The 23,476-nt window shown below is 38.8% G+C and overlaps 1 protein-coding gene across 6 annotated transcripts in view; it reads right to left on the bottom strand.

The window, feature by feature from the left end:
* AFF2 (ALF transcription elongation factor 2) overlaps positions 1-23,476 on the bottom strand; it is a 151,233-nt gene that overhangs the window by 72,735 nt on the left and 55,022 nt on the right. Inside the window, exon 1 of one of the 6 annotated variants that reach the window (XM_062640403.1) lies at positions 13,978-14,116. The exons of the other annotated variants lie outside the window; for them this stretch is intronic. Coding sequence (XP_062496387.1) covers positions 13,978-14,000 — 23 coding nt within the window. The 5' untranslated portion in view covers positions 14,001-14,116. Of the gene's footprint in view, positions 1-13,977; positions 14,117-23,476 lie in introns of those variants that run through there. 6 annotated transcript variants of the gene reach the window in all.

Here is a 23,476-nt window from a genome sequence, read left to right as displayed (position 1 = left end):
CTGTTTATCATCCCGGTATAATCCTATTTTAAACAAAGTCAACTAGCTCACATGCAGCAGGGATTAATCGCCTGTGTTTTTCTAGAGGATATAGTTTCAAATTGTGAAACATTAAATCAAATTTCTCACATCAGCTGTGACTAAGCAGCTGTTTGCCGTATCTGTTGATCTCTGTATATTTTAATAACCATAATCAGTGCAAGGAACATTCTTTACAGATAACGTTATCAAAACACACTGTAACAAAGTAAGGAATGTCAGTGCTCGAGCAGTACATACCACCGCCGACGTCCTGTCACAGCAAAACGGTCAGTGCCAATCACAACAGAGCAGCACTGGCGCATTACAGGGCCAATTACTCAAAGGCAGAGAAGAAAGGGAAGTAGGCCAGATCCTCTGCTCAGTGGAAGCAAGACAATAGAGTTACCCCAGATTTATACCTGTGTGACTGAAAGCATAATCTGGCCCAGCATCAATCTTCCCGACACAGAGTCGCCTGGGATCTCAGACTGGCATATATGTAATACTCAGACAGCCCTTATGGAAGAGGTCTAGAGAATGAGAGAGAAAATGATAGCTTTTCTGCAGAATTTTGTAAGTCAAACCACTATATAAAATGCCACTGCTGAGTTATATTCTAGATCTCAATTAAATGCTCTATATTTATATTCCTTCCACATTTTAGTTGTAAAAAAAATATTATCTATTAATGTCTATATGTTCAGCGAATATTTTTTCTGTTTGAAAAAAAGAAAAACAAACAAAAAACTATTTCTTTTTACTTTCCAGAATCTCCAACTTGCAGCCCTATTAATATTCTCCAGTAACATCTACAGATTATCGGAACATGCTGCTGACCTTTTACCTGAAGCGGGGATTTAAATAGTAAGGATGATTCTGAATTTCCCCAAAGCATGGGTACAGCCTTCCTTTAGTCTTGTCACCACAGAAAAAAAAGCCAAGTGAACAACAGGGAAAACAGCACTTCAGATTCAAAGCTTATCGAAGTCAGACTACCATGAACAGATCCCAGACTGACACTCCCTGAGCATGATCAAATATACAGCAGTAAGCAAAAGAAGTGCAGAAACGTTTTTAAGTCTCAGAACCACGGGAACACACACCATGCCTGTGCATGCCTCTCCCAGTGTACTCTCTCTTTATGGTACTCCTCACACTCACAAAATTTTATGAGCTGGTCTGCATCCTGATGCTGGTCACAGTATAGTGGTGGTGCAGAAGTAGGATCCAGGACTGAGATAGCAGCTCTGTCCAATGATCTCCCACACCCTGCATCACCAACTTACCATCTCTCAACATCTGCCTCCTTCTCCTAATGTTTGCTGGATGAAAATCTCTCCCCCTCTGGCTGTGTACAGCACCCAGCACAATCCTCATCCTCCCGCAGTTTAGCTGGAACGTGAAGACCTTGTTATAATGCTTCTAATACACTATAGATCCAATAATAATTTCCAGTTGCCTATTTCCAGGGTTTGTTTGTGGTTTGTTGGGTTTTTTTATCTTCCTCTTGAACATATTTCACCAACAGGGCACCATCGTTACTATTATTATTTACTATTCATATTGCAGCTGCAGCACCCACAGTGCACATTCTTTATTGCTCCCAAGTTCTTACTTGCCATACAAAGTGCTCCATCGAAATACAGATAAAAAGTAATTTCCTCAAGAGCAAGGTGTGAACTGAGCATACTTAATTGTGCACTGTTATATCAACTGCATAATGCTGCAATAAAATTCCAAAACAATGTGATTAAAAATTATACCAAACGAGGATACCAAGGTGCCATAGCCAGTCAAAGCACATTTATCCAATCTAAATTATATGCTAAGCAAATAAAATAAACATGCAATTTGCTAATTAAAGTGCACTCTCATGTATCCTGTAACCATCATAAATTATACAGCAACATTTAATTTTTTGACTGTTTAGCAATGTTTATGACTGCTTTACTAAATTAAACATAGAATGAAGGGGGCAAATTAGTAGGAAAGCACTGCTTCCCCCCTCTCATTTCCTTTTAGATTTATTTTTCCCCTTTCTTTTTTGTTGTTTTTTTTTAATAATCGTACCTTCCTACAACAGTATTTTAACTCTCCATTTTTACTTCCAAATGTATGTTGCATCCAATTCAATGACAACTATTTGCTTTTGCAAATTTTCTCCAGTAAGGAAGTCAGAACATTTGGTTTCTCTCATTTGAATAATCATTTAATAAGAACACGATGCTCAAAGTCGCCACATTTGGCCAGTGACATAAATGGTGGTGGTTTTTCCCCTAAAATAAGACAAAGATTTTCAACCTTTTCATTTCACCCAAAGCAGCCTGCCCAAATCACAAACGGCAGCTGACTGGCTTCTACTCGAAGCTGAGCTTTCCATCATCTGGAGTCAACCGCTGAAGGCATTCCTGGATCCCACTCAAGGGGAACTGTGAACAGTTGGGGTTTGTTTTCTTTTAAAATACAAGAAAAGTCTCAGACTCTGTTTGCCTGGCAACCAGGTCAGCTGTGTTTCAGACTTCTCAGAAATAATGTTTTATCCAGAATATGGCCAGGTAAAAAGAAGGGGAAGTGGGGGAGGAAAGCAGTGTTCAATCTCCTACTTGATTGCTTTGCAGCTTCTCTGAAAAATACAACAGGATTAGTTATGGGATCTGACTCTTATCCCAGTTTTTCTCTCACCTGTTTTCCATATCACTTCTTCCCTTTGCACTTGCAAGAAAGGCAAAATGCCAATAATTAATAGAGTATGGAGACAAAGTGGTTTATTTTCATAATCATGCCCAATACCCAAAGATTAACATTCCTCAAAATTGTCCATCTATCTGAACTTTAGAGATCATCTACAACTAACATGCTTTTGTAAGTTAAAACGAGAGCAACAGACCACAGGACAACCTTTGTAGTTGGCCAGTGTTACCTCTAACAATCAAACATAAATAAATGTTCAGTGAGATTAGCCTTGGAGCTGATGTTCTATACCCAACTGTTATCTGTGAACTCCGTCAACCACCCTGTACTGCTGGCACACTCAGTCCTCTACAAATGTGGAGTTAATCACAGACTATTTAGCCTTCCTTGGTAGCAGTGCTGCTTAGACAGTTGGGCAGATCCTAACACATTCTGTATTCTAAAGAAATGCAAATCCAAACCAACATACGACTGCCAAGACAATGCAAGAGCTTTATACAACTGTAAAGATAATTAAGGGCAAGAAAATCTTTCAGTTGAAGCCAGCCACCACTCCAGCAAGTCCCAAATGGCTGTATCCAAACAGAGTACAAAAACTACTACTGTCACCACCTTCTTAGAGGTCCGAGTGCTTTGTTGGAAATGTACAAGATTAACATCCTAATGTAGGTAAATTCACTCAAAACTCTTAATCTTTGCAGAGCTGGGTTTTTTTTTCTAGAATATACTAGAAATTAATGCATATGCTAGAAGACATTTGTTGGCAGATGCTCTCTGCACAGAGTGCAGCTTCTAACAACAAAGCAACTGAGGAATACTTTCTCCAAACCTTTTAGTTGCCCTTTAGAAAAATAATATTGTTTCATACATGCCTTCCTTGTACAGCAACTGAGATGAGCATATTTGTACTTTGTTGGCTACGTTGCCTTTTTAATTAGAATTACCTTGCTAGAAGGATCAGTGATTTTGCTGCTCTATGCGCAGTGCTGCTCAATTTGCAGTTTTGCTGCAAGACTTTTTCCCTTAGAAATACTCCTAAATTCCCATCTTCAGTGAAAACTGCCTCTCACTAGAACAAGGAAATAGTTTTGCTATCTAATCTGCCTCCTGAAACCTTGCCTAAAGACAGCTCCTGCTTCATTGATAATTTATTTTTTTGAAAATGGAGGAAAAATGCATTTCTTTTTGTCTTTCAGACCATCCTTTTTCTAATTTTTCCTGCTGACTGGCATTTAATAATATTGCTTCTGCAATGAACAGAAAGAATTACATTTTCTTGAAAACAAAATGTTGCAATTTTATTTTCTTTAAAAGCAATTTCTTCTTTTTACACATGTACAGAGATACGTTAGCTAGAAAATATCCATTATGCCTTGCCCATGGGGGGTGTGACACCATCTCTCAAACCTCTGCTTATGCCTTGTGATGTAAAATAATTTTAAGTACTAGACAGAAACAGTCCCTGCAACCCTGCAGGTTTAAGGATGAATCATATTTTCTGCTCTGTGAATTATGTCTCCATCTGCTTTGATGTTTAGAATTGGAACCAGATCTTGGACTAAGAAAGTTGATGCCAACAGCTTGTGAAGCCAGTGCCCATCAAAAATATGTGGTGGTTTTAAACTGAATGGCCCGTGTCAGTAAGTATTGTCAGGCTGAACACTCCAGTGCAGAGAAACAATGTGCTAATTGAGATGCACAATTCAGGGCTTATAAAATGGATTTCCTTAGCACAGGTGAGGTTCTAGACTCAGTAATATATGTGGTCCAGCTGTTTATCAAATTTAGCACATTTACATATGACCTCCTTCAATCCCTCCTCCCCTCCTGCCTGGCTGAGAAAAATCAATAGTGCTTTGTTGTGGGGTTATGAGAAATTCCAGAAGTGCAAGATAAGCTACTCTCCCTGTTCAACCCTAATAGCCAATGGAGCTCAAGGGAACTCACAATTTCCAGGGCTATGGCTCACTATTTCTGTGTTGTTATGACCTAAGGATATTTTAATGCTGGGAAAAAAATAGTCGTCATCATTTCCAAATTTCTCCCTGCAAGATACTTATATATGTCCTGGGAAGCCTTCCTATGAGGCCTGAACTCTTGGACAAATGGAATGAGATAGACTCCCACCTTTTCTTCCTCCTCCCAACATGTAGCAGCAAACTTACTTTTAAAGTGAAAAACAGTAGCAGAAAGTATTTTCAATTAATTCCCAAATTACTTAGGAGATCCCATTTTATACAAAAAAAAACAACAACAACATAGCTAAGTTATAATGCAGTTCAAGCCCCTTGTTTGTAGAGTGGGATTCTTCTCTGTTTCAGCTTTGTAAAGTCAAAGTAACACCACAGGACTGAATTACTGAATTCTATTACACCAGGTTTCCAGAACATAAAGGAAACCACAGCCCTGCCTGATGACCTCTGCGGGATTTTTGCCTAAGTGATTATTGCAAGATAAAGCCTTTTGATATAAAGAGGAATGAAACTGAATTTTGAAAGAAAAATGTGTAACAGAAAATGCAAGGCAATTATCTGATTACTAGTAGGAAGAGGTACAGAGCCACAATGTATAATGTTCAAGGGATTATCCAGCTTTGAACAATGCTTGCTTAACAGCTGCTACTGAACTGTGGTTTGTGTACTTGGCAGAGAGTTTCATTAATGATAATCTACAGTGTTTACAGCCCATAGGCCTCTAAATATGTTAAGAACCTTTTTTATTTGTATTTTATAATCCTTTTCCCTTATGTTTTATGTTTTTCTTGATATTTTTTGAGATCTGAGGAGGTTTATGTTTCAAAATGATTCATTCGCCTCTGACAACTGCAGAGCAAGATTGCAGTAAATGTTCCCTTGTTATCAAGATTATGTATTTATAAACAGAAAGGAAAACCATCTAAATTCATTCCAGGGTTCGGATCACCACCAGCTAATACATTCAGATGCCAATATACAGTGTTCCATTGTTTACATGCAAAAGTAAATGTCAAACAGAGGTGTCTTTGCCAGTTACCAAATATTCCTCAGTCACTTCTTGGATCCGTCAGGTTGCAGCAAATTGAAACTGCCTTATTTTTGACATTGCATTTGACCTGAGCTTCATTTAGAGGAATCCTGTGATTATTTTGAAGGTACTGTATTGATTAAGACTTAGATTTGCTTTAGAATTTGATTTTCAAATGTTTCCCTAATCTGCTCTTTATGGAAACACTTAGGTAACACTAGGAAAACAGAACATAATTAAGAATATAATTCTGTTGTGGAGGGGATTATGTATTATGTAGTACATTAGGAAGAAGATCATGATTCAAAAGGCAAGTCACTGAGTCCTGGCTGTAATCATTTTGACACACGGTATTTCAGTGGCCATGATTCTCTCGTGATAAAACCAAAGGGGATAATTGCTTCATAGCAATTAACATAGTTAATTTTGATACAGGACAGCACACTTTTCCTTCAGTATTTTTCCCCTCTTTTGTCCTCTCCCCCTTTTTAACATCCGATTTGTGCCCGCTCCCGTTGCAGCCGGTTTCCCATCTCAGAGATGCTCAGTCACCAGGAGCCCTCCTGCCAGGCTGCATCCCCCAGGGGACGTGGCAGTGCAAAGAACCTTCTTCACCCACAGCAGTGCAAACCAGAGACTCCCCATGATGTGTTATCCTCATTCCAGTTGGTACCACAGGGGCAGGAACACAGCAGCTCAAGCCACTGGAGGGTTGGGTTTTTTACCCTGGCCCTCCAGTGTGCTGAGCTGCTGAGCCAGCCTCACTAAAATGTACACTTGAAAGAAATCCTTTCCCCTCCTGATCACTATTGGTTTCTATAGAAACAAGAAGGAATCTGTTCTTCTCTAAATTTTCCCCCCTAATGCTTTTTGCAGTACTGTAGGAAACCATGCATATTTTTTTTTCACCAATTTTTTTCTAGACTCCCCAGCCCTCCATTTATAGCCTCATTCATCCAATTAAAGAACAATAGATTAGATAAAAATGGGCACGGGGTTTAAATTTTAAGCAACTCAATCCCATGCATTAACTATCTGTGGTCAATCCATCTCTCCTGGGTCATTTTATGACTCAAGCATTTCAAAGTAAATATTTTAAAACAACAGTACATCACAAGAGCTAAAAGGGGTCAAGAGGATATTTACTTAACCACTAGTTGACTTTTTAACTTAGAAATATTTCAGCAGTTACTGTATTTAATTTAAATCCATCTCTGCAGCATCCCCATAAATTACTCTAAAACTCCAGGGTTCCCATCCACATTGTGAGTCACCACCCCAATGCCTGCAACTTCTTATTATTTAGATAACTGTGATGTTTGCTTGCTTTGTTATTGTGCCCTTCTCCAGAGACTGCATTTGCACAGGAATTGCTAAGGCTTGTAAATATTGTATCTGCCTTGTTGTAATCACTAGGCAAATACACTTGCAGTCAGTCATATAAAAAAAACTAAGAGCTGTTGAGTCGTGAAAAATTTCTCTAACAGAGGTCTGACTTTAAAAAATTAGAGAAGAAAATCTTTACAACAAGCAGACTAACAGAGAGTACACTAACCAGAAGTGAAAGCAGTAATACAAAGATGTTATTCGGGGTCTGCTGTTCTCTCCGATCAGAGAAGGGAGCAATAATCATTATTCACACCGTGATGACGCTATATAATGCTTTTTTTTATAAAAACAATAATGGGCACTCATTTTCAGTGCACATAAATAACTTCCTTTTATAGTCAACTTATATTTACTCGCACGTTTACTTGGGAAGTTTAATATTCATGCACATACAAATCACTTACTGTAGGTAGGGAGTTGAACTAAACAGAATAGAGGTTGATTATATTAGGAGATTGCAGATGGGACCAAATTGATTCCTGATGTCGTTCTAACACAGTAAAGTGACACCCAGGACAGCTTCTGTCCAGTGAGTCTGAAGGAAGAATTCAATACAAATGCTGGTTTTGCTACAGCACTAGTGTCTGCATCTCTGCAAAGATGACAACGGGACAGTCATGGAGCTGCCATCTGTGAAGAGTTTCTTGTCTTCTAATCCTATGTTAGCCCTGGTGCATTTTTGCTTTAAACAAATTAAAATCCTTCTGCAGGTGCAAAGAATGTTATGAGAGTTGTAAACTGAGAAAGTGCTGTGTCAGATTCATCCCTACTTAAACTTAAGTCAGCACAGAATTCTTGTGCCACTATATATAATGTTGTGACTTTCAGCACCATCTTTTGAGGATCTAGCACAATGATGTGCAGCGCTGAGGTCACCTCAAAGCCCTTGGTGTGTCTGATTAAGGTTAAGGCTTTCACTCAAAAAGATACCTTTTTACTCAAAAACAGAAGAAAAAGAAAAAAGTATTTCTTGTATTGTTTCTTTCAATAAATAACTTTTTCTTGTTAGATTCAAGATAACAGCTCAAATGCAAAACTCAATTCAATGCAGAGCTGAAGAGAAAAAAGTCAGTCATTTTTTTCTTGCAAAACAGTTAGTCCCATCATAGAACAAGCTGTTCAGTATTAATTGTTTTACATTGCCATAACTGACACATTTTAAATTTCTTATAAAAATAATTACAAATTGTTTGTTCCATGGGCACTAATCACACAAGATGTCATCAATTTTCATGAGGTTTTGCTCCATTTTACCATTGAAACACAGTGTCAAAAAAGAACCATTTTCAGCATCAAATCTTGTTCTGCTTTGGAACATTCATGCATTATGCGGAAAAACAGAGAGGGAAAAAAAAGCAAAGCCAAAAAACAAACAAACTGCAACAGTCCCAGCACAGACTCCTCTAAGGCTAACATGAGGAAAAAGGTAAATGACTGGATTGCTTATTCCAGCGCTCAGCAGTCATTCAATGATACACTGATATTAACAAGGATGGAAGTGTCAAATGCCTGATGATCTGCCAAAAAATTGTATGGGTACCTCCTATGCATTTTCTCTTTCTGTCTTTCCAGGGGGAAATAACTCTGTACATCTTCATGCACAGAAACCTGTTTTCACAGACATGTTGGCCAAAGGAGGGGCAGGAATTTTCATGTTGAGAACCAGGAGAAAAACATGTGCCACAGCTAACTTTCACTGTCATATCTAGAAAACATTTAATATGTGCCAAATTTGAAAACAACAGATGTATGGTAGAGTGCAAGACTCACAATATTAACGGTCACTTCTGCGATAGTAGGAAATATCTCTCTGCCAACATCAGACTGTACTGAGGCCTAATTGTACCTAACATGGTAGTGGGGTAAGAAAAGCCACCCTACTGAAATTATACAACTTCTAGAAAGCAAACAAAAACCAAAAAGCAAGCACCCTTTACAAGCAGATACTCTATTCTGCTAACAGCAGAATGTGCCTTTATTCTTTACCTTATTCCCAGTTTCCCTTACATTTAACTCCAGGTCCACTTGTGTGTGGCCATCTCCAGCTCTCCTGAACACTGTTAACTGAAGAACCACCTATTTGCTGTGGCCGCTATTAGGAGATTATGTAGCAAAACAAGAATATCCAGTTGTTGGTCATTGATTTATCTATAAAACAGTAACTGTAAAAATGATAGAAGAGGTTCTGTACAAGACAGTCTTGTGAAGCAGTTTATTACTTAAGCATTAATGACCCGTTTAGAGGTCTTTACTGGTCAGGTAATGACCAGCTAAAGGAGTTAAGGGCCTGAGGCAAAGCACTCTAATAAAACCCTGGATGCAGCATGTGCTTGGTTCCTCCAAATTCTATTAGGAAAGAGAGGCGTAAAGGGTAATGAAAGACATGTCCAAGAAGCACTCATATCAGCCCTCTCATTTTATATTTGGCATAACACACATGGCTTTATTCCAGCGGCACAAATCATTCCTTGTTTATACTACCACCTATCACAGAGAAGAGCAGTAACTACAGCTGAAAATGGGCAGTCATGATGTTAAGGACCCTGCTGCTTTGGGCAAACAAACCTTCCTCCAACTGAAGGAACCAGTCCTTCTATTCGAGCAACCAGTATCCTTTGCCCCTACAGAGAACACATGTTCAAAAGAAAACAAGGGAGCCAATATGCTGACAGACTTTTCAGCCAGTCCTAAATCCTACTACTACTAAATCCTACTATTTAGGATGGAGAGGATTAAGTGTGTTCTATATTCCCATGCAATGCTACTTGACAGTGAATGTCCCTTTGCTCTTTAGTGTTTGCATTATGAGGAATGACATATTAAAACAGGAGTTTAATATTGATACCTCCACTCTGAGACAGAACAGCTGTATATATATATACTTGCCAGTAAATTAGAAGCCAAGGGTTGGAACGGTACTCAGGGCCTCACTCTTGGCTTCAGAGGCAGGTAGAACACTTGGGCCCACATAACCGCATCTCACTATTACAGCCCCACAGCATCATTGATTTTGGTCCTGATTTATGGCATCATTTGTTCTTGATAAGAGCCACTTGCCAGTACTTCTCAGAAAGAAGTAAAATACAGTCTAAGACTGGAAATTAGAAAGAAGAGAAGGTAAGAGACTTAGAACTGCTAAAAAATGTCCAGAGATTCCCGCATTTGCAGGATGAGACATTCTAGGTACAAGCACATTTATTTGCTCACCTTTTATTACTGTCTCATCAATAGCAAAATGAGGATAAAGAGCATTCTGATGACTTAGTCAAAAAGTTATTTAATTTCACTCTCACTTGTATGGCCATAGTAAATTTCAAATGTTTATTTTAAAAGTTACTCTGTAACTTTACATAACTAGTTATAATAGCTTCTTTAGAGTATTTCCAAATTTTTGTGTAAACAGCCTTTTAAGCCATATTCAAGGCTTGTTTCAGACCTTAACAATCCTTCAGAGCCATTGTAGATAATCATATAAAAACAGATTAAGCCAAATTTAAGTTTAACTCCCATACCGAGTAGAAAAATGCTGGCTTCATATGTATCCCTTCCAATTCGTATGTATCCCTTCCAATTTTCAAGGTCAAGTATCTCAGGGCTTTATTGCAGACCATCCGAAGCGATCACAGCACAGTCTAGGCATTTACTGAACTGAAATTTTCCATCAAAAGCAGGCAGAGTAGAAAACATACATCGTATTAAATGGATACAATGATTTCTACAGCTATACACTTTGAAGGCCTAGGGATACAAAAACTAAAATTCAGGCCCTAACTAGAAGTTTATTCCGGGAATGCAGCACAAAGCCTGAACCCAAACCAGGAGATTTCTTAATTTTTTAAAGCAAAATTATAAACTTTTGCAACACAGGGTTAACAACAAAAGTGCTGACACAACAGTAAGTATGTAGTAGTGCCTGCAAGCAGTGCTATAATTAATCTAAGTATACTGTCATTACACTAAATGCTGCTTCTGCAGGATCATTCCATTCGCTTTTCCTCAGATAACATGCAGTTTATTTCCAATCATGTACATTTCCAGCCGTGGCATGATTTGCTAAAGAAACATTAGGTCTTGAAGCAATATCTTAATCAAATCAGAATTTTCTTCTATAAAACAAATCTTTGGCTTTGGGAGAATTAGTAACATCTAATGCCTTAGGATAGAGATGTGAAACTGTGAGCTGAAAAATGCACTGCTGGAGACCATACTCAGCCTGCTTGCTTCTAGCCATTTACAAGTACATCTATCTAACCTCCTACCTACACACCTACACTTTATATGGTCATAAACCACCAATGCAATACCTAAATTATACCCTGAAAACTCCAGGTTTGAAATGGGTTGTATGAAAATTCACCTCATGTGGTTTATTCATTTCTGCAGGAATAGAAGGCTCTGATTCCTTTTGGATGGAACTCATTTAAACAAAGCCCAACAGCAAACAGCTATAAATTAAAGCATTATTGGTATTTATGCAAAGAGACACATGTAAACTGAGGGAGGTCTGCGTAAAAGGCTTAAAAAAGGAGAACTAGAATCTTTAACATGAAAAACTAACAGCATTTACAAAGTTATTAAGTACTTTGTGACCTAATACTTTCAAATACATATACAAGGGAATGAAAAAAAATGGTATCGTGTCTGGAAATCTGTTTATTCACATGTATTTAAGGTTTTTCCCCTACTGCTTCCCACATCCACTAAGGTCATACTGTCTTAATAAGCTAAGAAAATATGGGAACAGAATAAATTTAAGTATTTCACTACATCTATCTGAACCTGGTAATTTATAAAGGATAGACATCTATCCAGATTATATTCACTTCAGTCTAAACTATAAGCTACATTTGAAACAACTGTCTGCTTCAGGAACTTTATAACCAAACTACCATGATTATGTTTACAGATTTGAAGTACAGATACCAGAATTACTTGTTCTTTACTTTTGATATGCAGATCATTTATTAAAGACCAATCAGAATTCTACAGCAAGATTTCTATAATAGCAGTATTAACAAAGAATTTGCATCCTTTATTAATGAAAAGCACTTTGTAAGACTGTTAAGACTCTGCAATGTAGTGCTGGGTAAATTCATATACAGAAACTGACAAAATTCCACAGTATAAGTCAATGGCAAGACTAGAAGCCATGGCCACAGGGCCAGCACAGACCACGGAGCTATTCAGCAGCTTCACCCTTTGCAAACAGCCAAGTTGCAACAGCAAGAATTAGATAAAATATCTTCAGAAGAACATGTGTTTAAAAGGCATGAACACCATCAAGCAGATGCAGCACAATCATTCATGCTAAGACTATTGTGGTGCAAAGTCAAGTTATGTTTCTCCACCAATGAATGTATTTCATCTAGTAACAAAGAATACCACAGTACTCACACACATATATTCAGAAAAGCCACAAAACATGCCTGATAACTACTCTACATTTCAAGAGTGAATAATGATTACAGACATATAGTCCCAACCTATAGCGTATCAAAACCTAAAACAAAGTCATATTAACAAAATAATCATTCTTTCATACCTAAAGATGGCAGTCCACAAATACTTTAATTTAGCAGTAATTTTGCTCCCCTCCTTGTGTTGACAGTGGCATTCAGGCAGAGAGATCAGGAAATTAATCTGGCTGCAAAGTAATTTTCCTCCCTCCCATTCCCACGCCACCCCTGAATAAATAAATAAATAAACAAACAAACAAATAAGAGAATGTTTTCGGCAGGATGATCTGCTTTGTCTGATTCACAACATGACATCCTAAAAGCTAGCACCAGCACAAGGCAGACAGAATAAATGCATAGCTGGGGTAAGGCTGGAAGGCAAGATACCATTTGTCCTGGCAGCCTGTGCATGTGTCAAGATTTCAAGTGAATGAAGAAATTGACACCTAAAACTGACAGTGTCTAGGCCAAGGATATTTTACAGATGCTTAAAAAAATATCCAAGGTTCCTTATCCCTTTTGTCTTTTCAAGCTCCCACTTTAGAAATCCAAATACCTCCGGCTTGGATAACCACACATACAACATGACTGTAACACCTAACAACGTTACCGTGTCCTTGGTGCCAGCAGCAGTAGGCACATCAGACTGTTACTACAGAACTGGAATGGCCAAGCTATGCTTGCTCTATTACAGCTTGTAGGTATACCTGTAGTAAGGAAAATTAGATAACATCTACAGAACATACTTATGGAGCCCACCAATTTGCTTGGTGGAATAATTCTCCTAAATATAGAGACCGCCAGAAAGCTGCTAAAAAGGAAGATCTGAAGCCAATGTTCTAAAACATTCAGAAAAGAAGTGATCAAGGGTGCACTGTCTGTCCCCTGGTGACTGAAGATAGATGCCAGCAGTAAGAGACCAGGCAGTTAAATTGTGTGCCAGGTCACATTCCACCTCTAGCCACACCTGGCTAACCCTCCACATCACTATGTCACAAGCATGCCTGAGAGCATAGATGAGTGCAGCAGGTTTTGGGAGCCAGAAACAAGTTCTCACCTACTGCCTCCACATCCACTTAATCCACCTTCACACTTTTAACACCCTTTTCTCAGCAGTGTGGAAGATCTGCTAAAACCAAAAGGAACAAATGACACTGAGAAACAGCTCTGGACACAAAGCACCCCACTGTGGTACGAAAGTCATGTTTGCATAGGTCCTGATGAACCTTACAGGCAATGCACATGCTCCCGTGTTACAACAGCAGCTCACATCTGTCAGCCAAGACTGTAAGTAGTGATCCTGACTATTCTGTCCAATTCCTATCTGCTAAAAAAACATATAAACACTTTCAACCAAAGACCCAACCAACCCCCTTCAGGTGACTCCCAGGCCACAAGGCTGCAGGATCAGACTTACTTCTGGCGCTGTGACTGCTGCATTTTCGGTTGTGTTGTAGGTCATTGTGTTGTAGGCAGGTGCATGAGGCCGGTTTCTTCAGGATACCCTCTCCCAGGCGAGGGCAGCAGGCTCTGCCCCCTCAGGGTGCCAAGAGCCCCAAAGCCATGCTCTGTCACCAGGATATTACAGAAAAGCCAAAGTACCATTACGGCAGAAACATTTTGTTGAGGGTTTTGTCAGTTTTAAGGAAACAAGATGGGCTCAGATGTCTTGTATGAGACGGCTGTAGGCACTAGATCATTAGTGGGCAGATACAGCCCTGAGTCAGAGCCTTATGCCAGCCCTAAAAGGCTGGAGCTCAAACATCACCGGGGATCTTGCGTTTGCTAGTGGCTAAATCTAGTGATTAGTCAGCACCGAGAGCTGCTGAATCACTCTTCAAAGGCACCTATCTCCCTGCTTACATCAGCGAGGCAGGCACTGCACTTCACGTAAATAGTCTGGGCTGTCCATCTACGGCCAGTACCCTTTTCCCAAGCTTGCAAAATGCCTGAACTATGGTACATAAGCCTGAGCTCTGACTTGCCAGAATATGCATGCTAATAAAATAATAATATCGACATGCATAACAAAAAGAATCATATAACTTTTTATCAGTTGTTCATATATTTTTTGTGATAAAAATGTAACGTAATATTTAACTTCTGTCCTAACAATCATTAATATATTTAAACATCTTTTAAAGTTCTTTTCAATTCAGATTTTATCTCTCATTATTAATTGTTTGGCTATTAATTATTTTGGATTAAATTAATGTAGGCATTGATATTCATAGAAGAAAAATTACACAGGAAGCAGATGAGACAATTAGCATGAATTACTGCAATAAGCCCAAACTCCCCAAAATCTCTGCATCATAAAAAATTGCCTTTGACAAAAAAAAAAAGCAAGATTAAAATCATATTTTCTTACTGTAATTCTTTAACAATTTTACTGACCATGACAGACTTCACCCAGCTAAATCTGAATTCTGTCAACTCTCATTGTAACAAAACCCAGTCTTAGAGATAAGGTGCTCTCCACAAGGGCCAAACAAAAGCAAATCAATATTTTCTACCTAAAGGACAAACTCTGAGTCAGGAACTGTGTGAGGAAAATCTTTAGCCAATTCTTAGAGGAAACTAACTACTTGGAAATACATAATAAGCAATTAAACTTCTTGCTTCAGAATTTAACTGGAGTTTTAAAATGTGGCACTTATTTTCTCACGCTAGTGGATGAAAAGAAGTGTCAGTAGCACTTTAAAATGAGGCACAGAACAGAAAATACTTATGAAATAGAAATATTAATAAAGACAAACTTCTGTTCCTTAGTGATGGAACTGAACAAAAGGCATATTGGTGCACAGTGGCTTTGTCCATGACAGAATTTTGGTATTGTTCAAATATCCACTTTGTCAGAAAATGGGTGTTAAGCCCTGTGCAAAGAATATCTCTGACAATTTTCTTCCTTTTTGTTTCCTTTTTAGATCTGAAATCAATTAAACGATAATTAAGAATTGATTTTGGAATGCTTAATCCTGCACATTTGTGCAATTTTTTAAAGTTGGGGTTTGGTTGTTTGAGGGTTTTGGGTTTTTTTTTGCTTCTAGGGAGATTTAAGTATCATTGAACAAAATCCCCAGAGCTTTTCTTCCCAAACAGTGAGACTTATAACAGAGAGGCAAATCCTACTCTCCCTATTTAGAGAAGTGCTCCTATCAAAGTCAACAACACTGCAGCATCCTTTAAAAGCAACAGAGCTTACACTGTTATCACCCACTGGAGTCAACAGGAGTGCCAGGAGAATGATAAACAGAGCTGTGTTTCAGAAGTACTTTAACACCAAAACAGAGACAAATTAGAAACACTTAGGAGGGGTGTGTATAAGTAAGGTTAATCCAATTCCACAGAATGTTGCAGTTCAGTTCAGATCTCCAATCTGTCCACTCACAGTGCGGCAAAAAGTCAATATATGTATTTCAAGAACTATCAGTAACTTCCCCACTAAATCCTGGTTGTACTACAAACACGTGAGAGTTCAAAAAGATGCAGGTTACATCAAACAAACAGAAACATCTAATATGTCCGTACTTGAAGACTGTGAGAAGGACCTCATCTGACCACGAGAGGGAGAACTGAATCACACACATTGTTTTTTCACATGTAGTTCCATGTCAAATTAAGCTCATAAGAAGTGCATTCACAAGTTCAGTATAGCCAGGTGAGCCACCACATAGCACTGAGATTCCTGCCTTCACACACTTAAGAGAGGGAGAACAAAACCAAATCCCAGGACCTCTCGTTTACTGATGGATACTGAAGCACAGTCAGGGATGGTGAAGTCATGAGGGACACAACATTTGAAAACAAGCAGGGTCTGAGTTTTCATAAGGAACTTAGGAAAGATTCAGGAAAGCTGTAACTGAGACTTTTTTTCAGATTCAGACGTGCTTTGTGGTTTTCACCTCAAAATAAGATGCTGGTGTGTACTCTTGGGGCTACCTATTTCTGTAGTCCCACTTCACGTGTGCCACTTGTGCTCCAACATCTGAGCAAGTGACTAGCTTTTAGACACTAGGTTTAGCTTTCAATGCTCCTGCCAGTTTGGATTTTGCCTACTAAAAAGCCTCCTACTCCTCACATGAAAGATGGCTACAGTTATGACCAGAGCCCCCCAAAAATTTAGAATCTCCCAGTGATAAGTATTTTCCATGAAGAACACGAGACACTGAAACCTGACCTTTTCCTCCAGTCTGCAGACCCAGAGCTTGCTGATAACCCCTTTCAGGCATGCTACAAAGTTCGTATGTTTTTTTTGGGCGCTGTAGAAGTCACAGACTGAGCGATGTATGAGGCTGTCATGAGAGGTTTATGATTATTACATTTATTGCTGCTGATAGCAGTAACTAAGAGCAATCTCCACTGTACAAGGCTTTGCAGATCTGCAATAAGTTCTTATGTTCTGCTTGCACTTCTCCAAGCACAGAAACACAAAGTAATTGAAGTAAATAAATAAATTACAACATGTGGGGTTTTTCACCCAGCTTCAAAACACAGTCCTATTCCTCATTTTTCAGGATCAACCATTACTCATGCTCACTCCTGAGGATTGGCTTTATTTACAAAAGAACTCATAACCATATGACAAAGTCTGTCTCAAAGCCTCCCTATGTTATTTGTGACTGGAATGATCACAGACCATTTATGAGAATGTGAGGCAGCATTAAGTATAGAGCATATTTTGGTTGTTGGCCAGAATGTCTGGACCTTTTACTGTACTCAAATGTATTATGCTAATCTCCACACACTGAAGGGAAATGGGAAAAAAGCTCTGTTCAAGCAAAGAACGTCACAGCAGACGTGACTCGGTCCCAAACCTTACTTGTCAGCAGATAGATCTGGAAACCCCATCCCAAGCCAATAATAGTCTCTTAATCCACTGATGTGTAATGAATGGCTACTGATCTCATCACCAAAACAACAATACAAGATTTACATCCTGCTGCTTCTGAGGCATGCAGTTATTTTTGTCTCTTGTGGTTTGAATTCCTTTTTGGTTTTAGAACATGGCTAAAATCTAATCCTACATACAGAAACTACTTACAAAAGCCAACCTGCATCTGACATGCAACAGCAATACGGGAACACCTGAGCCACATTTACTATGCCACTGCAGCTACAACAAAATTAATGAGCTGACCTATCTGAGGAGGGAGTCAAAATAAACTTCTCCTGTGGAATAGGGAAAGCTTTGTTCAGAAATAGATCTGTTTAGATTATTTCATATTATAAAGTTGCATATACTTAAGCATAGAAGAGGGCATTTTTAAATCCAAGACACAGAAAACCAATTGCCATTAAGTTACTATGCCACAGCAGTACTGAACCTAGGAAAACCACAGCTGACCAGCCCATTTTCCAACTGTGTGGAAAAACCAGCTGCAACTGGATCACCCTGTGATGCTGCAAACAGGCATCTTCAGAACCTACAGGTATACTGTACCTTTGTGGTAATACACATGCCATACACTGTGCATGCATGTATATGTCACGCATATAAATTTCTTTCCTGTATTATCATCCAGCATATAAACAATACCAGCATCTACAGAGGTGTGTATACCCCTATATGAGTTCTCCAAAGCCTGAGAACACCCCTAGCACACAATCAGGACCTGTTTATGGACAGTGTATTCTAGATAGACGTGCAGAATGCACTCAAAGTGGCAGAGCTGGTACGTCCCCCAAGCTATGCGGCAGGGCGGGGCGGGGCTGGGCAGGGCAGCAGGGCTCCCACGTCTCTTCCCTGTCCCTGCAGCAGGGCATGATAGACAGGGCTGGAAGGCACAACCACCACGTCCCTTATCAAAGGGTTTGTTCACAGGCAAAAGGAGAAAGGTCCTGCCCTGTCTGCACTGACACAGTCAAATCCGTTTGTTTAAGTGAGTGCTTTCTGGAAGCTCAAAAATCTGTGAAGAAGTTTTAACGAGTTTTGCAAGTCCTGCTGAAAGCAGAAGTTCTCAATGGACCAAGTAAAGCCAGCCAGTGATACTAGAAAATACCAATACCAGCACTTCTGATAAGCAGGTTAACCTGTAATGCTTCAGCTACTATGCCTGGTGTCACTAACTGCTTCATCCTGAGTGTAATTGACTCCAGGGGAAAACAAAAGCGGGGATTTTGTTTTGTTTTGACAAATCCACTGCAAGGCACCACACTAAGATGCCAAAGGCTACTTTGTATTTACAATGCTGATGATACACACAACTCAGAAGTTTCCTGACCTCAAGTACAAACACAACATGAAAGGTGATACATCAAACTGACACTATCACAGCTAGGGAAAAAAAAAAAAAAAAGAAAGAAAGAAAAGAAAAACACCTCAGATTTATCCCAGGCTTGCCTGCCTAGCATAAATGCCAACATCAAGCTATGCAGGCTTTGTTATATCGCTGCTTAAAAGTTCTGTGAGACAGCACAAGGGCAAAACAGTCCAGAGCCAAACAGAAAGTGTTTCCAAACATTAGATTGCAAGAAGAGGAGGAAGAAACCTGACGAAGCTGGAAAATAACTTTAAGTTCACAGAAGCAACAGCACATTCAGGCCTCCATTACCTTCCCTTCAACTTTGTGCCTCGTCTCGCCTCCTATCTGCAGGCTATCAGCACCCCTCTGTTTATTGTCCCTATACCTTTTTTTCCACCATACTGTTGTGTATGCGTGAGCCCTATCCCCGCTACAGTTTCAAAGGATTTCACGCAAGGCCTTAAAACATGCACCTTACAGAAAGCATCTGAACCCCCAGCTTCTTTTAACTGAGGTGTTAACAAAACCACTCTTAGAAAGCTCAAAATGAAACGCGTTTCCCTCCCCCCCCCCCCCCCAAAAAAAAATTCCTGTTGGTTACCTGGAATCAAACTGTTCCCACACTCAGATTTGAGGTCAACCCCTCTGCACATTTTGGGTATTTTAATTGTTAAGAAAGAGCACTCATCTGTTTTAAGCTGTAACTCAATCAGAACCATCAGCACAGGCCAAAAGCTGCTCAGTGTGCTCCAGGATACTCCAGCACCACTGAGGCAAAAGGGAAATTGTTTTATAAGAAAGTAAAGATAAAAACAGCATTTCACGGTATCTAAGCAAAAGTAGTAGTGAAGGGAAAATTTTGCAGCTGTAATTGTACGTAACACCTGAATGACCCATTAGAAGAAACACATTAAGTCAGTGACTTCCCAAAAGACAAAAGCATTGATCATAAGTGAGCATAGAGTAAAAGCAGACATTTATTGAAAAATTTCTGTAGTGCTTTCTATCTCCTTCCACCCAGCACAGACTGGTCGTGAATATTTTGAAAATAATTAATGTTGATAGCACAGAGGTAGCATTGCATTTCCTCCAAAGAACAGACATTTGAATAACAGAATTTCTAATATGAGCTCTGGATCATAATTTAATTTAACCATGAAACCAATTTCTGCCTTCAACATTTTATGTTTTACAGTATGAAACAGAACATTATTTGCTGTAATGTAGTTTATTTAACCTTAACCTGATGTGGTGCAACAGTGAATACAGATACACTCAAAATGTTAATAATATGACACGCTGAGCTGATTAAAATTTCAATTGTGTTTCCTCCATCCTCTTTGGTAAGTTAATGAATTAATGAATCTTTAAAGGACAGTCAGGGAGGCCTTAAAAAGAAGATGCCTTTTTGAGTAAGGAGAGAAAGTGGCAGATTACAACTTAATGGCTTCAGAATAATGGTAATTTCCCTATTTTCTTCACTTGCCTTAGCTCAGCTAATGGCTTCATTAGTGTCCACACTCTCAAACGAATAATAGAGGACCATGTCACATCCATCTTAGTCACATCACAATAAAACCGTTAAATACAATTCAGCTACCTGCCTTCTGCCAGTCTGTGCTATGAGGCAGAATTAGCAGCACAATCAATACAGAATCCTGTTATTAGATTCTTTTTCTTTTAAAAAGAAATGTATCATCAGGTATAACCATGCACTGCTATTTAACTGTGGTGCAAATTTTATGCTGATTAGATAACTACAGTTACTCAGAAAGGACATAAAACAAGGGGGGGCGGGGGGGGGGGGAATGGGAATCTGCTTACTTTGCACCTATTGATCAAAAAAAAAAAAAAAACCTCAACAAAACCCAAACCCAACCAAAATTCCACCTCTTTATTTGATAAAATTGATGGATTACCTCCAAGTCAGCACAGATAAGTCAAATTCTTCCTGACATCCCCTATACCAAATCATTTCCCTAACAGGGCTAATTAAGCAGCTGAAGACCTCCCTGGTTTAGCTACCTCTGTATTGGGAGAAAAGATTACATTCAACCAATTGAGATTTTTGGAGAAAAAAAAAAAAAGCTTCATCAGAAGGCATGAAAACTGATGCAACAAGTTCACAAACTGATGTTAGAACTGTAAAAACAAATGGGAGTTATGACTTTTTAAATACTTAAAAGGCTTTTAATTTTCAAAGGAGTTGAATTTCAGTTATTTTGTGATCATTAATTTTAAACTGGATTTGAACAGCATTGTTGTTCTTTATTCATTATACAGTTTGGCTCCTCTATGCAACATGAAATATCTGTTCAGGCGTATTTTTCTCATTATATCCATATTTTGTATAACAAACAATATTCTTGATCTTTAACAACAGTGGTTGAAACATGCACAATTGGCAAAATCTAGTGTTCAAGGACAATTATCCTCTACTTTTTATCTATGGAAACCACAGGAGCAAGCTCCAGCTTCTACCTAGCTGAACTGCAGCTGGCAGCAACACACAAGTAATAGGGGAAGGAAAATGGACTGTTTAATATATAAGGAAAATCTCAAATGCTTCAGGCAAAATTCTGTTCTCAGATCCATACCACAGATCCTGACTCAAGCGCTCTGCGCCTTCTTGACCTGAGTATCTAACGCTACCAGAAGCTGCTACGGACATGTAGAGGCAGAAGTTTATTGGATCATACCAATCTAAGGCAGGATTTTGCACAAAAGGATTCCTGGACTGATTCCCCAGTTCTCTACATAACCCTGCCATAACCACATCCAACTGACGTCCAGGAAGAAACTGCTTTGTAAATCTTAGACTACATGACATGCTAGGCATCTGCACTTGTCAGCTGAATAAATTTTTCTGACAACATAAATCTGATCCCACTGAGAAACCTTTTTCAAAATACATTATTGACTAAAAATATTTATATGCAGCGCTTTTCCTGTTAGCAAAGGTAATATATTAACTGCCTGCCATTACCACAGGTAACTTCAGGCCTAAGAGAGAATACTTTTGTATGCATGCTACATTATCTATTTTGAATTAAAGCATGATGCTGATATTATAATAAATCAAAGCTGAAGTCTCAGTCTCAAACAGATCTTGAGTGACACCTGCATTCTAATTTTTTTACGAGCAGTTTGTCAATGATTAGACCATAATGAGAAGTACTGTTTTCAAAATATGTAGCTACAGGTAAGCATGAAATACCCTCTTTTCCTATTATGACTGTTTATCATTTTAGATCTTAGTTGTTATTTTACAAAGGATTAAGTGAATTCCAACAGACAGATAGAAGAGGCACAGAAGATCACCTGCTTCTTGTCTATGGTAGGATTATTAGAATCTCACATATAAAAATAAACTCACACAGCAACCACAAATCAAAACCTCTCAGAGTCAGGCTACCATTGTATTTCTCAGAAGACTTGTTCATAGCTCACTGTGGAAGGATTTACTCCCAGTGTCCAGGCAGTCTTGGCCTAAGGAAATTATCATCAGAATGAAGGAGGAAAGCTCCACAAATACATCTGCCCGTGAGACCTCAGAATTGACTTAACAACATCACGGTAGAACCCAACTTTCTGTTATACATGTACCCTTTAGGGCCCTAATTAATTCTATGACTGGGCACAAAGAGTTTCATCTACCAACAGGGCAAAAACAATGGGTCATAACTCAAGATGCTGTTAAGAGCATCAGCATTATAGCGTTACCAAGCATTGGCAAATCCAGATGTGGATTTGAACAGTATTGCCTGTGCTCTATTTAAAAAAAAAATAACTTTAAACACATCATTAAACCAGAATGTTTTAAAAAATGCAACAGTAATTTTAACATTTATAGGCAAGCTTTTGAGTTCAAAGTAAACTTTTTTCTGCTCAGCGCCCCTTTAAGATTTCAGCATCACTCTCTCGTTCACTTAATTACTTGTAGGAAGAATATCTCACTGCAAGATAAAAGATGCAGGAGGGAGATTACTATTTGTAGGTAAGTTCGTCAAGAAAGATGCATTTATAACCTCCCTGCTTAAACTACCACACAAACCAGTCGCACACAGAGTACAGGTCCCCTCAGAGTAAGCTTGCTTAGCATGCAAGTACACTATCTGCCTAAACTCTGCTTTTCCGATTAAAGTTTTGTATTTAATTAAAATTGTCTTTAATTAAAATGCAAATATTCTAGGACTTTAACAATAAATTGTTTACACTAGACTGAGAAACAGCCCTCAAAGGCTTTGGGGAAAAAATAGTTTCAATTGCAAGCTGCATATTCAAACTTCACTGCTCAGTGAAAATGGGTAAAGATCCTTTTTTTCTCCTATTGGCCTAATCTTTTTTAAACAAATGGAAAGATATCCCAATTTCTATCTAGAATTCACACAGAAAACAATTCCCAAAGTTATTGGCTGTTGAGCAAATAATTAGGCCAGTTCAAAACATCTTTTGTCTTTGAAACAATTCCTTTAACCGATTTTGCTAGGAAATGATACTGACACCACAAAAGAATTGCCAGCTAAATGAATGATAGGCAGAGCCTCTTCTGAAAGTGATAACCACGGGTGCGCGCTTGTGTGCGCGCAAGGATCCATCTGCACTACCCCTTTGCCAGAAACATCCTGCTAGAGGTTCAAAAATAGCCGTTCTGTTTACAAAAGAGAACAG

The sequence above is a fragment of the Pezoporus occidentalis genome, unplaced genomic scaffold (assembly GCF_034315485.1).
Source record: "Pezoporus occidentalis ecotype Australia unplaced genomic scaffold, CSIRO_AGI_Poc_V1 ctg65, whole genome shotgun sequence".
In the NCBI taxonomy this organism is placed as follows: Eukaryota; Metazoa; Chordata; class Aves; order Psittaciformes; family Psittacidae; genus Pezoporus; species Pezoporus occidentalis.
The sequence above is the reverse complement of the archived record's forward strand: the minus strand, read 5'-3'. Positions and strand labels throughout refer to the sequence as shown.